The following is a 17,487-nucleotide window of genomic DNA, read 5'->3' on the forward strand; positions in this document are numbered from 1 at the left end:
GTTGCAAAAGGCCTCACTAATTAGCTGAGGCTGGCTTCAAACCTGCACGATCCTCCTGTCTCAGCCTTCCAAATGTTGGGATTACAAGTGTGCGCCATCACGCCTGGCTAAAATACAATTTCAATACCCAGTGTGTAAAATTATTACGGATAGCATACATTGTTTTTGTGAGTGTGCACCAAGTCTTTGAAATGCCATTTGTACTTTCTGCTTGTAGCACATCTCAAGTCTCATGAGCCCCATTACAGGTGCCCAGAGGGCCTATATGGCTGGACCTTTCTGAATCAAGAAAGGAAATATCTCTAGCCATCAGCTGGATCTGGGCTTAAGAGGCAGTCCTGCCCTTCTGCATCTCCCTGTGTCTGGATAGGTAGCCTCCTTCTCCTGGACAATGTCGATGGTGTGTCTAGAGGCTGACAAAGCCAGGCACCAAGATTGCACCTGTGGAGGCTTCTTCTTGGAGTGAGTTCATGAGGTGTTTTTGTTTTCTTTTTGTTTCAGAAACATCTCTCATACATAGGTTTACTGTTAAACTTATCTTATGTCAGATATACATACATATTCCGATATGAAAAAGAAAGGGACATGCCCTCTCCAGACTCACTTTTGTGGTGTCCACAAGCTCCTGGGTCTGTAATGTCAATGTGGTTATTTTAATCTCCTGAGCCTCACTAAGGTAGGAAGTTATAAAATGAAGGTGTTCGTAGCAACCAGCTTGCCCACGTCCCACATTCCCCTTATTAAGGTATCATGCTAAGTGCTTCAGCTTGTAATGAAAATATTGTGACTGGTGAGTAAAAATATTGTGACAAGTCAGAGAATTCAAGGTTGCTATGGAAACTTCCCTGCTTGGTAACCCTGTGAGGTGGGCTTGGCTGATGGTGTGTCTGTACACCGGTCTGCTTTCTGTTTGCTTGGCTTTTGGCTCATTTTTGGCCCTCCTTTTTGTGGGGCAGATTTGGGCCTCAAAAGGAATTGCCTGGGCATTTCAGGCAAGGTGGGTAGTGTGAGAACTGTGAACTGTGCTAAGAGCGACCGACCGTGCATGTGAGTGTGTATGTGCACGTGCGTGCATGCATGCGTGTGTGTGTGTGTGTGTGTCTTTGGTCCTGTCCAAAGTGACGGTTATTAGCAAATGGCTCTGTGTCCTCCTGGAAGAACCCAACCCAGTTTTCCTCCTCTCCAAACCTGTTGCTGATCACACTTGATCCAGCGAGAGTTAGAAACTGTGTGTGTGTGGGAAGGACCTCCGCTGCCTCCATCTGCCCCATGAGTTGGTGTTGGTTCCGGGCTTTGTGTGTGGTGAGTGATGGAGTCCCTGGTCAGTGAGGGCCCACAGGGACATAGGACTAGGTCATAGCCAAGTGGGAAAATCTTGCTGAGCCATACAGGGTAAGAACTAGACTATGGTATTTGCTAGAAAGGTATTTGCTAGAAACCAAAACTGTTTTTGGGGAAATATATCTTGCTTAATTCTGCTTAGGGCAACCGTGATGATAGAAAAGGAGGACTTTGCCTCTGGTCCTGGCTGACACTTCCCTCAGGCATGTTAGAAGGGTGGCATTGGGCCCATGGGTTAGCCATTCTTAGTGGTCTGAAAGAGCCGGGACACCGAGAACAGGCCCATGCACCCGCCTGCTGGCCTTGGGCAGTGGGATGGAGTTCTCCTTGAAGACTTTCCCTGATGGGCTTTGTTCCTGCATCTGTCCTTTTGGAGTATGAGTGTAATCCCCTGCTCCTTCCCTTTCCAGCGCCCCCGGATTCCGACAGTCCTCTCTGCCTGCCCTACAAGACGCTGGTCTCCACAGTGGGGAACATGGTGTTCAGCGAGGGTGAGGCCCAGCTGCTCATCGAGATCCTGTCTGAGAAGGCTGGAGTCATTCAGGACACCTGGCATAAGGTGGGCTTACTTGTCCCCTTCTCCCTCTCAGGGACTAGAGCTATAGTGGCTGTCTGGTCCTGGACACCCCCATTCCCCCAGATCAGGCCACACCCAGCTTGCTGAGCTGCAGAGGGAATGTTCCTAAAATGGCCTCCACTTTTCCCTGGCAGAATTCTGCCACTCCTCACCATGCTTAAACTGCACGAATCACCCTGAAAATGCTTGGCTTCTACTATAGCCTGGCCACCCAAACTGGAAGGCTGTTAAGGGACAGAGATGGGCGTCTGTTACGGAGTCCTGGGCTGGAGCATGGGAGCTGGGCCAGCTGGTTTGTGGTAAGAGGAAGGGGAAGGCACAGGGATACAGAGTGTGCGGGGCCTGGCAGCCAGCCCTGGAGTGCCTGTGACAGCTCTTGGCGCTAGGTCAGAGGTCAGCTCCACTCTTCAGTGCCTCTGGGCAGTGAGCTGCCCCAGGAAGTGCCATGTGCATATATGTTCATTCCTTAACCAGAGTCAGGACTCAGGGTTAACATTTCTGGAGAATTCAGTGGCTCGAGGGGTTGGCGAGTGTCCTGAGAGCCAGGCTGGGCCCCTTCCCTGGGGCCCCTGGAAGTTCATTCCCTTTTGGCCATTGCTGGAGTGAGACACATCGTGCAGAGTCTCAGTGATGTTGAGAGCCCCTCACTCGGTGTGCATCGAGGGTCTCCTGGACATGAATGCTGAACCAGGTCAAGACGATCACACAGGAGACCCAACTCAGCTCAGGCCACCATTCCCAGAGTCCACCCCCTACCCCAGCCCCCCACACCACAGGCAGTGGCCTCCAGTGTACACACACTGGCTCAGAGGGGTTGGAAGTACTATCGTCCTGAAATCTACCCCAGGGATCTCCATGCAGAGGGGCCCAGGGACCCCAAAGGCTGAGTGGCTGAGAGGACCCCTACCCCATTGTGTCGGGAGCTGTGAAGCCCCTGCTTCAGCAGCACTTGGGCTCTGCTCTCGTCCAAGTGCCCCATGAGAGGAGATAAGCCAAGTCTGTTAACATGGCTTGTGGGCATTTCTAGGCCACTCAGAAGGGCGACCCCGTGGCAATTCTGAAACGCCAGCTGGAAGAGAAGGAGAAGCTGCTGGCCACAGAGCAGGAAGATGCAGCTGTTGTCAAGAGTAAACTGAGGGAACTCAACAAGGTACGGCCCAAGGAAGGAGGCATCCTCCTGTTCTGAGGAGCTTCTCACCTGGGAGTCACAGCGATGTGTGGATCATGCTCATGGGTCAGCTTTGAGACAGGCAGTATCCCCACCCTGCCAAGCATGTAGCTGTTATTACACTGCAGCCATGGAATTGAATATGTCTGTGGTCAGAAGAGCGCAGGGGTGAGGGGTCTTCCCTCCCTTTGGCTTGAGGAAGTTAGACAACCCTTAGGCACCTCAGTTCGTGATGGGAATGGAACAGGACTGACTTTCACTGGCTGTTCTCATGGTGATAGGCCAACTTTGGGGGGCATACTCTCAAGAAAGGATGGGCACAGTTGACTTCAGGTTATTTTCCGGCGTTGGGACAGGGAACCACAAGGAATACTTTCTTCCTTTTTCATTGTTGGTGGAATAAAATGCAGAGAAGCACCTGGCCCCTTAGTGTGGGCTAAGGGAAGATCATAGTGGTGATTGGTGATGGGTGATGGGTCAGTATTGCCTGGGACAGGTTGGGGGCATCATTCAAGATAAGCCCTGAGATAAAGGGGTTGCTCTTCCCCTGCCAGGTTCACTGGGGTCTTTCCCTTGTCTGTGCGTTTCTGAGGCATGAGTCCTTCCTGGAGGTGCCCCAGCCTTCCTGGAGGGAATATGAAACAGGAAGAAGGGAACCCCCAAAGAGGTGGTCTCACCTCATTGGAGAGCCATCCTTTCCCTGCAGAGTGCTTGGGCTTGCTCTCTTAGGGTGAGGTCCCCGCCTACTGCCTCATCCAGGCAGCAGATGCAGGGAGATGGCTTGGACTGAGGAACGCCTGGCTACAGGCTACAGTCCTTGCTCTGGATACCTCCATCTGCTCACTTGAGGGGAATTGAAAGTGAAATTATTTGACTTTCTGTCCTAAATTCAGGAGAGGCACCTCTAAGCCAGACAGGAAAGCTCACTGGTGAGGAAGAAGACAGAAAGCAGATGGCTGTTTCTTTTCTTTAGTTTTCTTTCTGTTTTTTTGTTTTGTTTTGTTTGTTTTTTGTTTTTGGTACTGGGGTTCCTGGAAGCCCTTCTACCTCCGGGCTACACTCCCAGACCTATTTTATATATTTTTTTTTATTTGGAAACAGGGTCTCACTAAGTTGCTGAGAGCCTCAATAAGTAGCTGAGGCTGGCTTCAAACCTGTGTGATCCTCCTGTCTCCGCCTCCCAACCGCAGGGATTACAAGCGTGCATCACCATGCCCGACTTTTTTTTTTTTTTTTTTTTTTTAATACTAGGGATTGAACTTAGGGACATTCCACTTCCAAGCCACACTCTTTATTTTTTGCTTTAAAACAGGGTCTTACGAGGTTGCTGAGAGTCTTGAAGCTGGCCATGAACCTGCAACCTGACTATCTCAGTACTAGGATTACAGGCTTACACCACCATGCCTGGCTGAGAGACAACCTCTGGTGGTTACTCTTTGTGAGGGTTACACCCAGAAGCAGCACAGAAGAAGAAAGTGTCATGCTCAGGCCTTGCCTGTGCTCAGTCATCTTCTGTCCCCATGGGCCTGTCTTATTGCCTGAGATGTCTCCACAGGTGGCCTTCCACTGAGCAGGCCTGGTTAAACACAGCACGATTAGAGCTGCATGCCTAGGCTCTGTAGAGCTGTGTGTCTCCTGACCATACAGTTAGACCCTGGGGAGATAGGTCTATATCCTGCTCAGAGCGTTCAACTAGCATTTGGCCAGTGCTGTGAATCAGAGTCTTCACACCACTCCAGATCCAGCTGACTAGTGCATCCCCCAGTCAAGAGTCTTTTGTTTTAGAGAGCCATTCTTTTATACCCTCTTTCTAAACAAACAGAGCAATGCCTGTGAAAATGTATTGACCCTCAAAATCAAGTTCAAGTGAGAGGAGCAGGAGTTCCCACAGCTAGGGCTATATGCCCGCCCTCTTTAAAGGGGCCTGAGTTGTGAGGGTGAGTCACTGCTGGTGGCTGGTGACCCTCTCTTTCCCATCACTGGGTCTTGTTCACAAAGGGCAAGCTGGCAGCTGAGGGAGGGAGTGCCCTTGTGGGAGGCCCCTGAGACGTGGTCCCTGTGCTGTCACGCGGCGCCAAGCCCCCTCAGAGGGGGCTTTGTGACATGACTTCTAAAACTGCAAATGGCAGCTAGCCCCCGACACCCTCACCTGGTCCAGATGTGTGTCCTGCCCTCCCGGTTTGGGCAGCAGAACATGTCCTTGGTTGTGAGCTGCAGAGGTACAGCCTTTGATTTTCATTTCCCTTCCCACCTGCAAGCCATGGCCTTCTGCCTGCTGACCACGTCCTGCTCCCTGCACCCTGAGTATCTTCTGGGGCTCACAAATGCTAATCTGGTCCTAACTACAAATAAATAATATTTATGTATTATAAATAAATAGTTATACATTTGGCGGGGACCTCCTTCAGTCTCTCTCAGTGACTCCCAGTTTTCAGCCCCAACTCTGCACCCCAAGTTCCACCTCTCTACCCACCCTGGCTCTGGCCTTCCTGCTCTCAGACGTGCCCTATCCTTCCTTGCCTCCCCTGTGCCTCAGGTGCCCTTCTCTGCTTGGTTGTCTGGACCTTTTTCTCCCCTAATTCTCTAAAATTCATTTTGGGGCCAGGGATGTAGCTCATAGGATGTTTGCCTAGCATGCCTGAGGCCCTAGGTTAAAATACCAGTAGTGCCCACACTACCACCACAACCAAAATAGAAGAAAAAAAGCCACTTATTTTGGCCTCCCTTCTTTGGCAGCTTCCTGTGTCCGTGCCTCAAGGTGGTTGTTGAGTTAGGTGTCATGAGCCTCTATCTGCCTCCTGTCAGGCAGCTAGCTTGGAGAGCAAAGCCTGGCCACTGAGGCCCAAGGCCTGATGCGTCTGAGGGAAAGCCTTTATTGGCATTTTACATCTTCCTCTTAAAAATAATTATACATTTGGCCACCTTTATTTCCTGTTCTCCTGGGCTTGTGGCCATTGGGTCTCAGGAGCTCCGAGTCCTGAGCAGAGCTGCGGGGCTTACCTTGTTCTTATGTCTTTAAACCAGAACTATGAGGGAATTATGTGAAAAAAGTAATTACGGATGTGAAGTTACCCTGCGTCAGTCCCCCTCAGGAGCTGTAAGATGAATGATTTGTCTTTGCAGAGGTTTTGGTTAATTCTCTTTTGTGGGTTCTAATGCTCGAGGCCTGATCTGGATGCACTGAGGTTTGGATCCCCTGCCAGATCCATTTCTCCCATAAGTGAGAAGTCCCGGCGGAGCTGGGCCCAAGGGCTAGCCCAGATATCATCTGTGAGAGCCAGTGGGTGCCAGACTTCTGAGTGTCAAGGGCTTGGTGTGGGTTTGAGGAATCCAGGGCTCCAGGCATGTAGCCAGGACAGCACAGCCTTCTGGAAAACCTTCCCAGCTGTTGTCTCCCTGCCTCATAGGTCCTTTCACCAGGGCCTTGTCCTGAGACATGCTCCAGATTAGACTGTATCTAATTGCTCCAGAATCCCTGTATCAACTCTGGATTCTAACTTTAGGGTTTGGGAGGAGATGGGCCTCTGAGTCAGTGTGTGACTATGAGGCCCGAGGCCTTCTGGGAGGTAAGACGGTGCGCTCCTGGGGTGACATGGGAGAAATGGCAGTTACCAGTCAAAGGGTACTACCCATTGCCTCAGAAGCTTACACCATGTGGGGCCCCACTAATCCTGGGAAGCATGCCAGAAAGAAAGTGTGAATAGGGCCCAGAGAGTGCCAACAGGGCTGAGGTGTGGCTCGATGGTAGAGTGCTTGCCCAGCCTGCAGAGGGCCTTGGATGTGATACCCAGTGCCCTGGAAAACAATGCAGAAAGAAGGTTCCAACAGAGTTGTTTCTGCATTGGCCACTGGTGCTGGGGCTGAGCCTCATCTCCTAGCAGAGCCACAGAAAACTGGGCTCCACATGGAGCTTCCACTGCCACCAGGAATGCTTTTCAAGAGCGCAAATCTGATCCTGTCCCTGCCGCTCTCAGCAGCTCCTCTCTCTGCTGTTTCTTCCCAGGAGATGGCTGCGGAGAAGGCCAAGGCTGCGGCTGGGGAAGCCAAGGTGAAGAAGCAGCTGGTAGCCCAGGACCAAGAGATTGCCACAATGCGGGTGTGCATGGAGGCCAGCTACGAGAAACACAAGAAGGAGGTGCATCAGCTGCAGGGCAAGGTGCGCAGAGGCCACAGGTCACAGGAGGGGCCAGGCCAGGCACTTGGTTGAGGGTGTTGGGTGGCCCATTGCATGTGCATTGAATGTAAATGCCTTTTAAAGATCACTTTTTCAAAAGAGCCTAGCCTTGGGTGGTCAGAACTATGCCCAGCCGCTGCCAGGCTCGTGGGTCAAGGTGTTAGCCTCCAGGTGAACCTGGAACAGTTCTGGCTGCACCACACATGTGGTTGGTAGGATCCATGAAGCAGTAGGCCTGAAGTGCACACAGCTCCAGCACAGCACAGTCTAGTGCTGGGTGTCTGCTGGTCCAGGCTGCCTGCATTGTCAGAGCCAGATCCTTGTCTTCTAGATCCTGTGCCCTGCATCAGCCGGCTGCTTCCCTGCTGTATGCTGCAGGAGTGCAGTGGGCGGCAGAGGCGGGATGGGAGTCTTCCTGCAGCTTGCACGTTATCTGAGAGCAGTCAGCTGTGTGACCTTGAGGGCAGACATGCTGAGGTCGGCTGAGTGCTAGGCCCAGGGCAGGCCGAGAGCAATGAGGAGGGAGAAGAGGCGTGTCACTGGGGTCACACTAAAGATCAGTTCCTGATGCTGGAGCTGTATGGTTTTCAGGTGTTGTGTAGCACCTTCCTAACCTCCATATGGAGCCAGTGGAGCTTCCTGGAGGTTTTTTCTCTCTGGGCTGTGACTTCAGGAATTGCTTATCTGTATACAGTCAAGTGACATTCTGATGCCCTCGTCAATGACTTTGCAGATCCGGACTCTCCAGGAACAGCTGGAGAATGGCCCCAACACCCAGCTGGCCCGCCTGCAGCAGGAGAACTCCATCCTGAGGGATGCTTTGAACCAGGCCACAAGCCAGGTGGAGAGCAAGTAAGCTGAGGCCAGGCCTACACAGTTTCCTGCTGGATGTGTGACTGGCCTGGCAGCTGTGCATGGGGCCACCTATGTGTCTTCACTCCCTGGCCCTGTGGGGCCCTGTCCTGACCATCCATTCTGAGCAGCTGAGTGTTTTGGCAGGGGGCCTATGGCCCACCCTTGCCAACTTGTGAGGTGCCTATGGGATCAGGTCTGGCTAGTGCCAGAATCCCTTTTTTCTGCAAGAGTGATACTTGCCCCTTGCCCCTTTTCACAGTGTCCCCCATGGAGGGCTTTTTAGAACTCTGGTTGTGGCCCATGCTATTAAGGCCAAGTAGTCTGAGCAGGATGAGTCCCCTGGTGGCGTGGGGATCTCGGTCCTCCACTGGGAGCACTGCTTCCCATTCTGGTGCATTGGTGGCAAGAACTGCTTCCTAGCACACTGACCCTCCTGCTCAGTGCCATCCCTGCTGGTGTGTCTCTGAGTAGCTAAAGCACCCTGGCGTCCACATGGTTGGCTGGCTCCAGGTGGCAGCTCCTGGCCTCTGGTGTTGGATGCAGCCACGCACTCTGCTCCCTAATTCCAGCCTCGTGGTCTCAGCAGGCCCACTCTGGGGGGGCTCTGCATTGTTTCAGTGTAGGTGCCTTTGCATTCTCTTGGCCAGAAACACCCTGCAGGAACTTTCTGAAGTTCCATTATCCCCAGAACATCTACTTCCACCAAGAGGAAGCAGGAAAGGCAGATAGTGTTGTTGCCTAGTCCTGTGGCCAAGAGCCTGTGCCGGGAGCCTTCGCCCAGGAATGGCGCAGGGAGGGAGTCTGGCCTCACACCATCTGGTGGCTTCCTGGTGTGGAATGTGTCTCATGACCACGCCCCCGGCAGCCCCTCTATCGAGGTCCTATCTGGGTATGTGTGTCCCAAGTCTTTATATCCTACTGATTCATTAGTGCCTGAGGTCTAGGCTGCCATTTCCTCAAAGGCCACAGCAGAAGATGACAAATATGGCCACCTCTGTCATGTAGATGCTGCTGTGGCCTCCTTACTGGCAGAGCTTTAAAGCCCAGGCACTTGTTATCTAGAAGTGGTGGCTGCTGCCTTTCCTTGCAGCCAAGAAGCCCTGCCTGTGTGGGATGCTCAGCAGCAGCTTGGGTGTCCCCAGGCCCCGTTCGTCGCCTTCCACCTCCTCAGGTTGCCAGAGCCTTGCATTGGAAAGCCTGTGAGCTGGCATCCAGCCAAGGGCCTGATCTGCCTCCCCCGTGCAGAGGAGGGAACCCAAGCCAGACAGGTGGGACCTCTGCTGTCCCGTGTGTGGTGGTGTCTCTTGGTCAGTCCTCTTCCCTCAAGAGGTAGCATCCATGAAGGGCTGGCTTCCTGATTACACTTCTCACCCTGGACAGACAGGCCTCCAGCCGCTCTCCTTTCCTTCTATGACTCCAGCGTTCCTCTTGGGTCCTGAGAATCCTGTAAAAGTGCTATTGTGAAGGGTCTCAGTGCCTTGGGCCCCGTTGGAGATGGCCTTCCTGCCTGGCCATGGTCCCATTGGCCAGTGAAGTGGGACACGTAGACTCTGTAGGTTACTGCGCTGGCAAGGCACCTCCACTGACCTGCAGCTTGTTTGTCCCAGGTCAGCAATGAGAACAGTGTCTTGCCTTTTTTCTGTCTGGATTCCCAGCAGTCTCTTGAAGGGGCTCTTGTGGGCTGTTTTAGCACACACTTTGCCCTTTGATTTCTTTTCCACATACTCTGCCAGTAAAGCAACATCTTTGCCAGGCATGGTGGAGCACACTCGTAATTCCAGTACTTGGGAGGCTGAGACAGCCTCAGCAACCTTGAGCCCTTTAACAACTTAGTGAGACCTTGTTTCCAAATGAAAAATAAAATAGGGCTGGGGTGTAGCTGGGAGGTGGAGTGCCCTTCTATCTCAGTCAGGTGGTGATTGTCTTGCAGGCAGAACGCAGAGCTGGCGAAGCTCCGGCAAGAGCTCAGCAAGGCCAGCAAGGAACTGGTAGAGAGGGCAGAGGCCTCGCGGCAGGAGGAGCAGCAGCGGAAGGCTCTGGAAGCAAAAGCAGCCACCTTCGAGAAGCAGGTCCTTCAGCTCCAGGTGAGTGGGGGAGTGAGCACCCCAGTGTCCCTGTTCACCGTTTGTAGTGGGGCTGGGCTAGGACTTAGCAGCCACTTTGAGCCATGCCTTCCGGCAATGACTGAGAGATGACAGGCAGGGCCTGGTGCTCAAACCCTTGACCCTAGTCTCGTTAATAATAGTGAGAGCACCAAGTGGATGCTTCCTTGTTCTGAACATTATACAATCATTAACTCAGCTAATTTTTATTGTAGCCCTTTAAAGTAATACTGTTAATGTCTTGTTTTATTGTGTTTTGTTGGTACTAGGGATTGAACTCGGGGGCATTCTACCTCTGAGCTTTACCCCCAGCCCTATTTTAATTTTTATCTGAAACAGGGTCTCGCTAAGTTGATGCGAGTCTCGCTACTTGCTGACGCTGTCCTCGAACCTGTGATCCTCCTGTCTCAGCCTCCCAAGTACTGGAGTTACAGGCATGCGCCACTAAGCCTGGCTAACCCATGAGGAAGCTGGAGGGCCAGAGAAGTTAAGCAGCTGCCTGAAGTTCAGAATGTGGTAGAAGCAGGGTTTGGACCCAAGTCCAGCTCTAGACCTGTGTTTTTCCTCTCAGACTTGGTACCACTGTGGTCCTGCAGCTCTGGAGTAGCCAGGGAGCTAACTGGCCACAACTGCATCCTCCATCTTCAAGGCTAGTTGCAGGGATTTTTTCTTTCTTAGTCTTTGGATGTAGCCTAGTCGCTGTTTACCCAGGAGGATGCGCTTTTTCCTTCAAAGAGAGGAAGATTGTCCCTAATGCACTGAGGAACATCCAGTGTTTCTTTAGCCCAGGGCCTGGCCACCCACTGCCTGGTGACTGTCACTGTCTCCACTGGCCTGTGTCAGGGCAGGTTGACCAGGCATAGGGTACTTCTTCCTCAGGCATGAGGAGCTTTGATGTCACACCCTCATGGAGCTAACTTTGCTAGAAAATGACGACTTTGGGCCTTTTTATTGGTTCTATCATTGAAGCAAAGCTGTGGCTTATGAGGGCTTTGGGCTGTCTTTTGGAATAATCTAGAACAACCAGGCATGAAGTTGTAGGACCTATGTTTGAGAGTATAGAGGGACCAAAAGAGAACATGACAAATGAACACAATTGGGTCTGGGTGGAATGGAGGTGGGTGACTGGCTGCTTTCTGGTGTTAGGTAAGTTAGACCCGTGAGGTCAGCGGGCCTGCCTGGTGCGGTTGCTCTGGAGGCTCCAGATGTTCTGGCGCATGCGACTGGGCCCTCTGCACTCGGTAGCCACCTCCACGCACCATTCCTAAGAAGGACCTCAGCCAGGGGGACGTCTGGCCTGTTTCTCTCCTGGCCCTCATCCTCAGCCAGGCCTGACGGCAGCTTGTCCCTTGTCATCTGACACCAAGATCTTGTGGCAGGGTGCTCTGGGAAGCTGGGGTGTACGCTGCCCGGTGTTCCTCATGGCGTGGACAGAGAGGTTTTTGTCGCTGGGTGCCGGGTTCAGATCCCAGCTCTGCCCCTCCTAGCAAGTTATTTCAGAGCCTCTGTTTTCCTGTCTGTGCTGGGGCACATACCTGACCTATGGGGTGGCTGTGGGGACATGCAGTGCTGATACAGAGGGCCTAGCACAGAAAACCAAGCTTAGTAAACGTGACCCTCAGAGTCCCATCAGGAAGTCTTCCGGTTAGACCAGAAGGTCAGATTGTAGACAGAGACTCTCCCTGCCATGCTGTGTGAAAAGGGGCTCTTTCTTTCCATTCTGCCCCTTCCTCGCCTCAGGCCCTGTCACTGTGAACCTGCTCTGCAGAGCTTGGGCCTCTGGACGCAGACCCCACCCGGCTCCCAGGGCGTGTCTCCCCTTAGGTAGCGTGGCAAGACCCGTGGGGAAGCAAGTGCAAAGTGCCCTCTGAGGGTGCCGATGGACTTGTCCTGCCTCCTGGTTCCAGTGAATGAGTGGAATTTTAGAAACCCAGGAGCATTTTATGCAGACCCCTAGCCAGACTTCCCAGCATGGGACCAGCTTTTGAAATAGCTCAGTGTGATTGGCTGTGCTAACTACTTTCTCCTTCCTGGGAAAAATAATAGTCATTTCGCATCCTAAGATATGTGCATGTGGTTTCCATTGAAGATTCTAAGTTTTTTATTCCCAAAGGCGAGAGTGTTCCCGTTTGCCTGTTGTTAGAACCAGTGTTTTAATGAATGGCATTCGTGAATGGAAAAATAAGTGCAGTCAGTCTCCCTGCAGCCTGGGCTGGATCCCCTTTTCTTAAAGAAGAAAAAGAGAGAGGGAAAGAAGCTGTTGGTGGTTTTTCCTGTTGTAAAGTGTGTGCGCTCCGTCTGTCTCGGTGGTGGCACAGAGCTGTGTAGATTTCGCATCCCTGAGGGTCTGCAGACCAAGTGGCTGACAGTTACTCCAGCTGAGATGGGCTGAGCCCTTGCCGTAGCCCAATGCGGAAGATGTCACCCATCCCTAAGCTGCCTGATTTCCCCTTGCACGATGCACACTTACCTGCAGCCTGGTGGGCACCTTCTTGACAATGATTCCACTGGCTCCAGCCCACCTCTGTCTCGATGGCTCACTTCAGAGCAGTTAAACCTAGCAGCAGAATTGTGCAGCCATTGCCTTGAAGAGAACGCAACTGGGGTTTATTAAAAGGGTGGAAGCGTGACTGGGAGCCTCACTTTGGTTGCTGAGAGGTGTTTGTTGACTGGCCCCTCTTCTGCTCCAGATGAGCGTGTTAATGCTGCAGTAACCTGGCCCTTTGAAGAAGTGGGCTCTTTGAAGGCCTGAATAAGTGGGAGGTGTAGACCAGCACTGTGCCTAGGAACTCAGCGTGTGGGTGCCCCTTGGCATATTGACTGGGATGCTGCTGGAGGATGGATTAGGACCAGCGGAGATTGGAAGCAGCCTGCCTGCCACTGGGGCAGATCCCTGGCACATCAAAGCTGTGTGCAGCTCCTAGACAGGATGGACCTGTCGGTACTGCTGTGAGAATCTAGGAGATAGTGGGTTGAACCGTATGATACAGCTTCTTTTATGGAGCCCTGAAAACTGAACAACAGTCTCATACAGTTCAATCTAATGTTAAGTAAAAGAACCAAGGGAATTGCTATACAAATGATCCTGATCATGTGTCATGCCCACATGTGTGTAAATGCACATTGCTGCAGGCAGGAAGCCCACCTAACTCTCTGCCCCTGGGAAAGGAGTCAAGGACCCCAGTGGGAAAACTGTAGTTGCTTTGAATCATTATCTTCAGACTCTTGCAATAAACATATATTTGAGAATCACTTGAGAACGTGAAAATATTGAAACCCAGAAAAAAAGAAGTGAGGAATGAGTATAGATCTCTGGTAGCTCTTCTCTCATTGAAAGGTTTTTTTAGCTGGAATGACATTTTTGCAGATTCTAGCACTCTGGGGAGTGAAGTCCTTTCTTGATGGACAGGTCAGAGACCACACGGGGCTTTGGAAAGGACGGGATGGCTGTGTGAGCCAGTGAGGGCCAGGTCACCCCCTGCTCATGGCCCTCCTCCCCTGCCCTGCCCTGCCCTGCCCTGCCCAGGTGTCTCACAAGGAGAGTGAGGAGGCTCTGCAGAAGCGCCTGGACGAGGTCAGCCGGGAGCTGTGCCGTACGCAGAGCAGCCATGCCAGCCTCCGGGCAGATGCAGAGAAGGCCCAGGAGCAGCAGCAGCGGATGGCAGGTGAGGGTGGTGTCCTGGTGGCCCTCCTGCCAGGGCTGGGTCAGGCTGGGAGTAATTGTCCACTGGGTGCAGGGCGTGAGCCTGCGTGGGCTCTACCTGGGGCCAGGCCACCAGACGTGTGGTGCTGTGAGAGCTTGATGGTCACTCTACTTCTTGGGCCGCTGCCGTTAGGCACTGGGCTAGCAGCAGCTGTGCCACCTTGCAAGAACGGGGTCACATAGCAGTGCCCTCTACACAAAGACTTAATCTGTGAAGCGACAGATGGTGAATGCATTTGGTTTCCTGAGCCAAACAGTCTCTGTTACAACTACTCAGCTCTGCTGCTGTGGGCAGAAGCAGCCACAGACAGCACATGTACAAACAGGCTTGGCCATGTGTGTGCGTGCATGTATGTGTGCACACATGGTATTGGGGAGTAAACCCAGAGGTTTCTACCCCTGAGCTACAGCCATTCCTTTTAATTTTTTCATATTGAGACAGGATCTTGCTCATTTTCCCAGGCAGGCCTCAAACGTATGACCCTCCTGCCTTAGTCTCCTGAGTAGCTGGGGTTACAGGCAGGCACCACCACACCTGGCAGGTTTGGCTTTTTAAGATAAAGCTTCAGTTATAAGAACAGTGATGGGGAGAGGGAGCCTGTCGACATAGCTTGCTGGCCTTGGAAAAGGAAGGCTGGTGGCTGTTGTGGGTCAGCTGGGCTGTGACCTGGTTACTTTCCCTGTAAGGAGTCTGCTCTGTAAAGTGACAGGAAGGTTTGGGGCAGGAGACTGGCACAATCTCTGCATGCTGTAGCACCAGGACACGGCTACAGTTATTTAGGCCCACACACAGGGCTTGGCCCAGGCAGCCACAGGCCTGGGAGGGACAGATCTGCAGAGGGTGGACGTGGAATCCCCATGTCTGAGCAGCTGGGAAGAGAGAAGCCGGGTAAAGACAAAACAGCAGTCAGGTCAGGGAGCCTGGGAGGTTGAGTACTGGGTGTGAGTTGCTGAGTTAGAGCTCCCTTCAGAAGGATCAGGCAGCAGAGCCTGCTTGGGGTTAGGCATGAGGTCAGCCCTGGGACCACGCTCAGAACTATGGGACTTCTGAGATCAGCTGGGGAGGAGGACACCCCGGAGGAGAAGGGCCAGGGCAAGCCTGGGAGGGCACAGATTAGGGAGGTCTACTTTCAGAAGAATCTGGCCACACTACCCCTTCCTTGGTCCCAGTTGACAGGAGCCAGAGTCTTCTAAAGAATGAATCTTTAAAGATTTCAAATGAACTCCATTTTAGATCTCTATCATTTTGTCACTAATGATCTGCAGGCATTTCATTTTAGCCTAGTAGTTCTCAAAAACTACTAAGTGTGTGGCTTTCTAACAGCTAATAAGAATCCCCAGTGGTTAGAGTGTGTTTAGGGGTCGGGGAGGAGGCAGCAGTCAGGTCTCCCTCTCCAGCATTTCCTGTACCACGCTCTCATTTCTCTTCTCCTGCAACAGAGCTGCACAGCAAATTACAATCATCTGAGGTAGAAATGAAGAACAAGTGTGCAGAGCTGAGTGGGCTCCATGGGCAGCTCAAGGAGGCCAGGGCAGAGAACGCACAGCTCATGGAGAGGATCCGCTCCATTGAGGCCTTGCTAGAGGCAGGCCAAGCCCGGGATGCCCAGGTCAGCCCCTTCCCAGGCCGACAGGAGGGCAGGGAGGACCACCGGGTGGAGGGGTTACGTCCTAACTGGTTGCTGCACGATTGTGGAGACCAAGGGGCTTTCTGTGTCTCGTTCCAGGCCAACCGGACAGAAGTTGAGCAGCAGCAGACCCGGTAAGCTGGCCCTGGGGTCTCCTGCACTCTCACTTCAGCCCCAGCACAGGGCTGAGGGCTCTCACGGAGCTGGGGTTTCCTAGGGGAGCAGAGGTCCCCTGCCTACCTCTGTTTGTCCCTCCAGTGCCTGAGAGAATAGGACTCTAGAAGTCAGCCTTGCAAAGAACTCTATTAGTCTGTTTTCTGTTGCTATAAGAAAACCTGAGGCTGGATACTTCATGATGAAGAGGTTTAGTTAACTTACAGTTTGGGGGCAGAAAGTCCAAGGTCAGGCAGCTCCTTGTGTTTGCCTCCTTGTGTTTGCCTCTGGTGGGGGCTGTGTGATATCAGGTGGATGGCATCATGGTGGGAGTACCTAAGGAGAGAGAGGTCACGTGGTAAGACAAGAAGCCAGAGATGAGGTAGGAGCCGAGGGCCAGGCTTACTTTTTTTTTTTTTTTTTTTTTTTTTTTGGTGGTACTGGGGTTCCTGGAAGCCCATCTACCTCTGGGCTACACTCCCAGACCTATTTTTACATTTTTTTTTATTTGGAAACAGGGTCTCCTAAGCCAGCGCGGACGGCTGGCTTCGAACCTGCACGATCCTCCTGTCTCTGCCTCCCAAGCGCGGGGATTACAAGCGTGCTCCACCATGCCCGGCCAGGCTTACATTTTTATAACAGCTCACTCTGGGAAACCAGCATCAATCCCTTCAGAAGGCAGCACCCCCAAAGCCCCCTCTCCCAACTAGACCCCACCTCTTAAAGGCCCACTATCTCTTAATGTTACCACATTGAGGCTAGCTTCCAACACATGAACTCTGGAGGACGAACCACCTCTGAACATAGCCAGCTCTGTGCCCTCAGGGAACAGTGCTCATCTCCATGGAGGTGGCAAGGGCCTGTGCAGGGGCAGAGCTCCAGCCCACTGCGGCCATCAGCCACTGTCTCCCGATGGGGAGGACTGGCCAGTCAGAAGCATCTTTTCGTGTCTACCAGGCAAGCAAACACCTGTGGCCCAGGCTTCCTGCTGGACCATGGGTTTGAGATGCTGGAGCAATTCAGAGCTGACGGTCAGAGTTGTTCCGTTGTTTGCGAGGTGACTTCAGCACTGGCCAGACCGCGTTTCCCTTAGTGTCGGCAGCTCCAGCGCCACACTGTGCTTGGGGACTGTTCCCTTGGTGTTGCTAAGGCCAGAGCCAACAACAGGGTGAGAAAACCTAAGTCAGAGCCAGAGTCCTAGTGACCATCTCTGGGGCAGATGCCTGAGTGGTGGGTCCTGGCTGCCCCAGCAGGGATCCCCAGGCAGCCAGGAGAGGCGGAGCCAGGCTGTTGGCCAGCAAGATCCCGTTCTGGCCCTGCGGTGTTCCCTCGCTGCACGCTTCTTAGCGGGCACAGCGTCCCAGGCCCAGCCAAGTCCCCGGCTCCCCTCGGGCTCTGTGGTGTAGGGACTAGGGAAGGAAATCAGTCCTCCTGGAAGACCCAGAACCAACCCTCCCCATCTTCCTTTTCCAGAAAGCAGAGGCAAACTTTATTTCTCATGGTGGTATTTATTGGGGTAGATTAGTCATATTTATTAAGTTTTTGCTCTTGTTTCTTAAGATGAGATTCTTGGACCACACAGCATATTACTTGGATAATTAAGTCACACTTCAACTCAGATCATTTTAAAATTTTGGCCTGCAGATGCCCCTTCAGAGACCTCTCCTTCTGGGGGTGCCCTGGTGGAGCTTGCTGGAGGAGCCTTTTTCCTAATGCATGGCTTGAGGGAGAGTCTAAGGGTTCCAGTGGGACTTTGAGGGTGTGGCCAAGGTTCTGTGTCTGAAAC

The 17,487-nt window shown here is 52.7% G+C and overlaps 1 protein-coding gene across 1 annotated transcript in view; it reads left to right on the forward strand.

Moving 5' to 3' along the window:
* Positions 1–17,487, forward strand: part of RRBP1 (ribosome binding protein 1) — a gene marked incomplete at both ends in the record, with an annotated part of 41,310 nt that overhangs the window by 13,658 nt on the left and 10,165 nt on the right. Inside the window, 8 exon segments of the mRNA XM_080716662.1 lie at positions 1,752–1,900; positions 2,946–3,068; positions 7,090–7,242; positions 7,994–8,112; positions 10,046–10,199; positions 13,744–13,882; positions 15,361–15,529; positions 15,531–15,575. Of these exon segments, the coding sequence (XP_080572788.1) occupies positions 1,752–1,900; positions 2,946–3,068; positions 7,090–7,242; positions 7,994–8,112; positions 10,046–10,199; positions 13,744–13,882; positions 15,361–15,529; positions 15,531–15,575 (1,051 nt within the window).

Source organism: Muscardinus avellanarius (genome assembly GCF_963383645.1).
Source record: "Muscardinus avellanarius genome assembly, chromosome: 19".
Lineage (NCBI taxonomy): Eukaryota > Metazoa > Chordata > Mammalia > Rodentia > Gliridae > Muscardinus > Muscardinus avellanarius.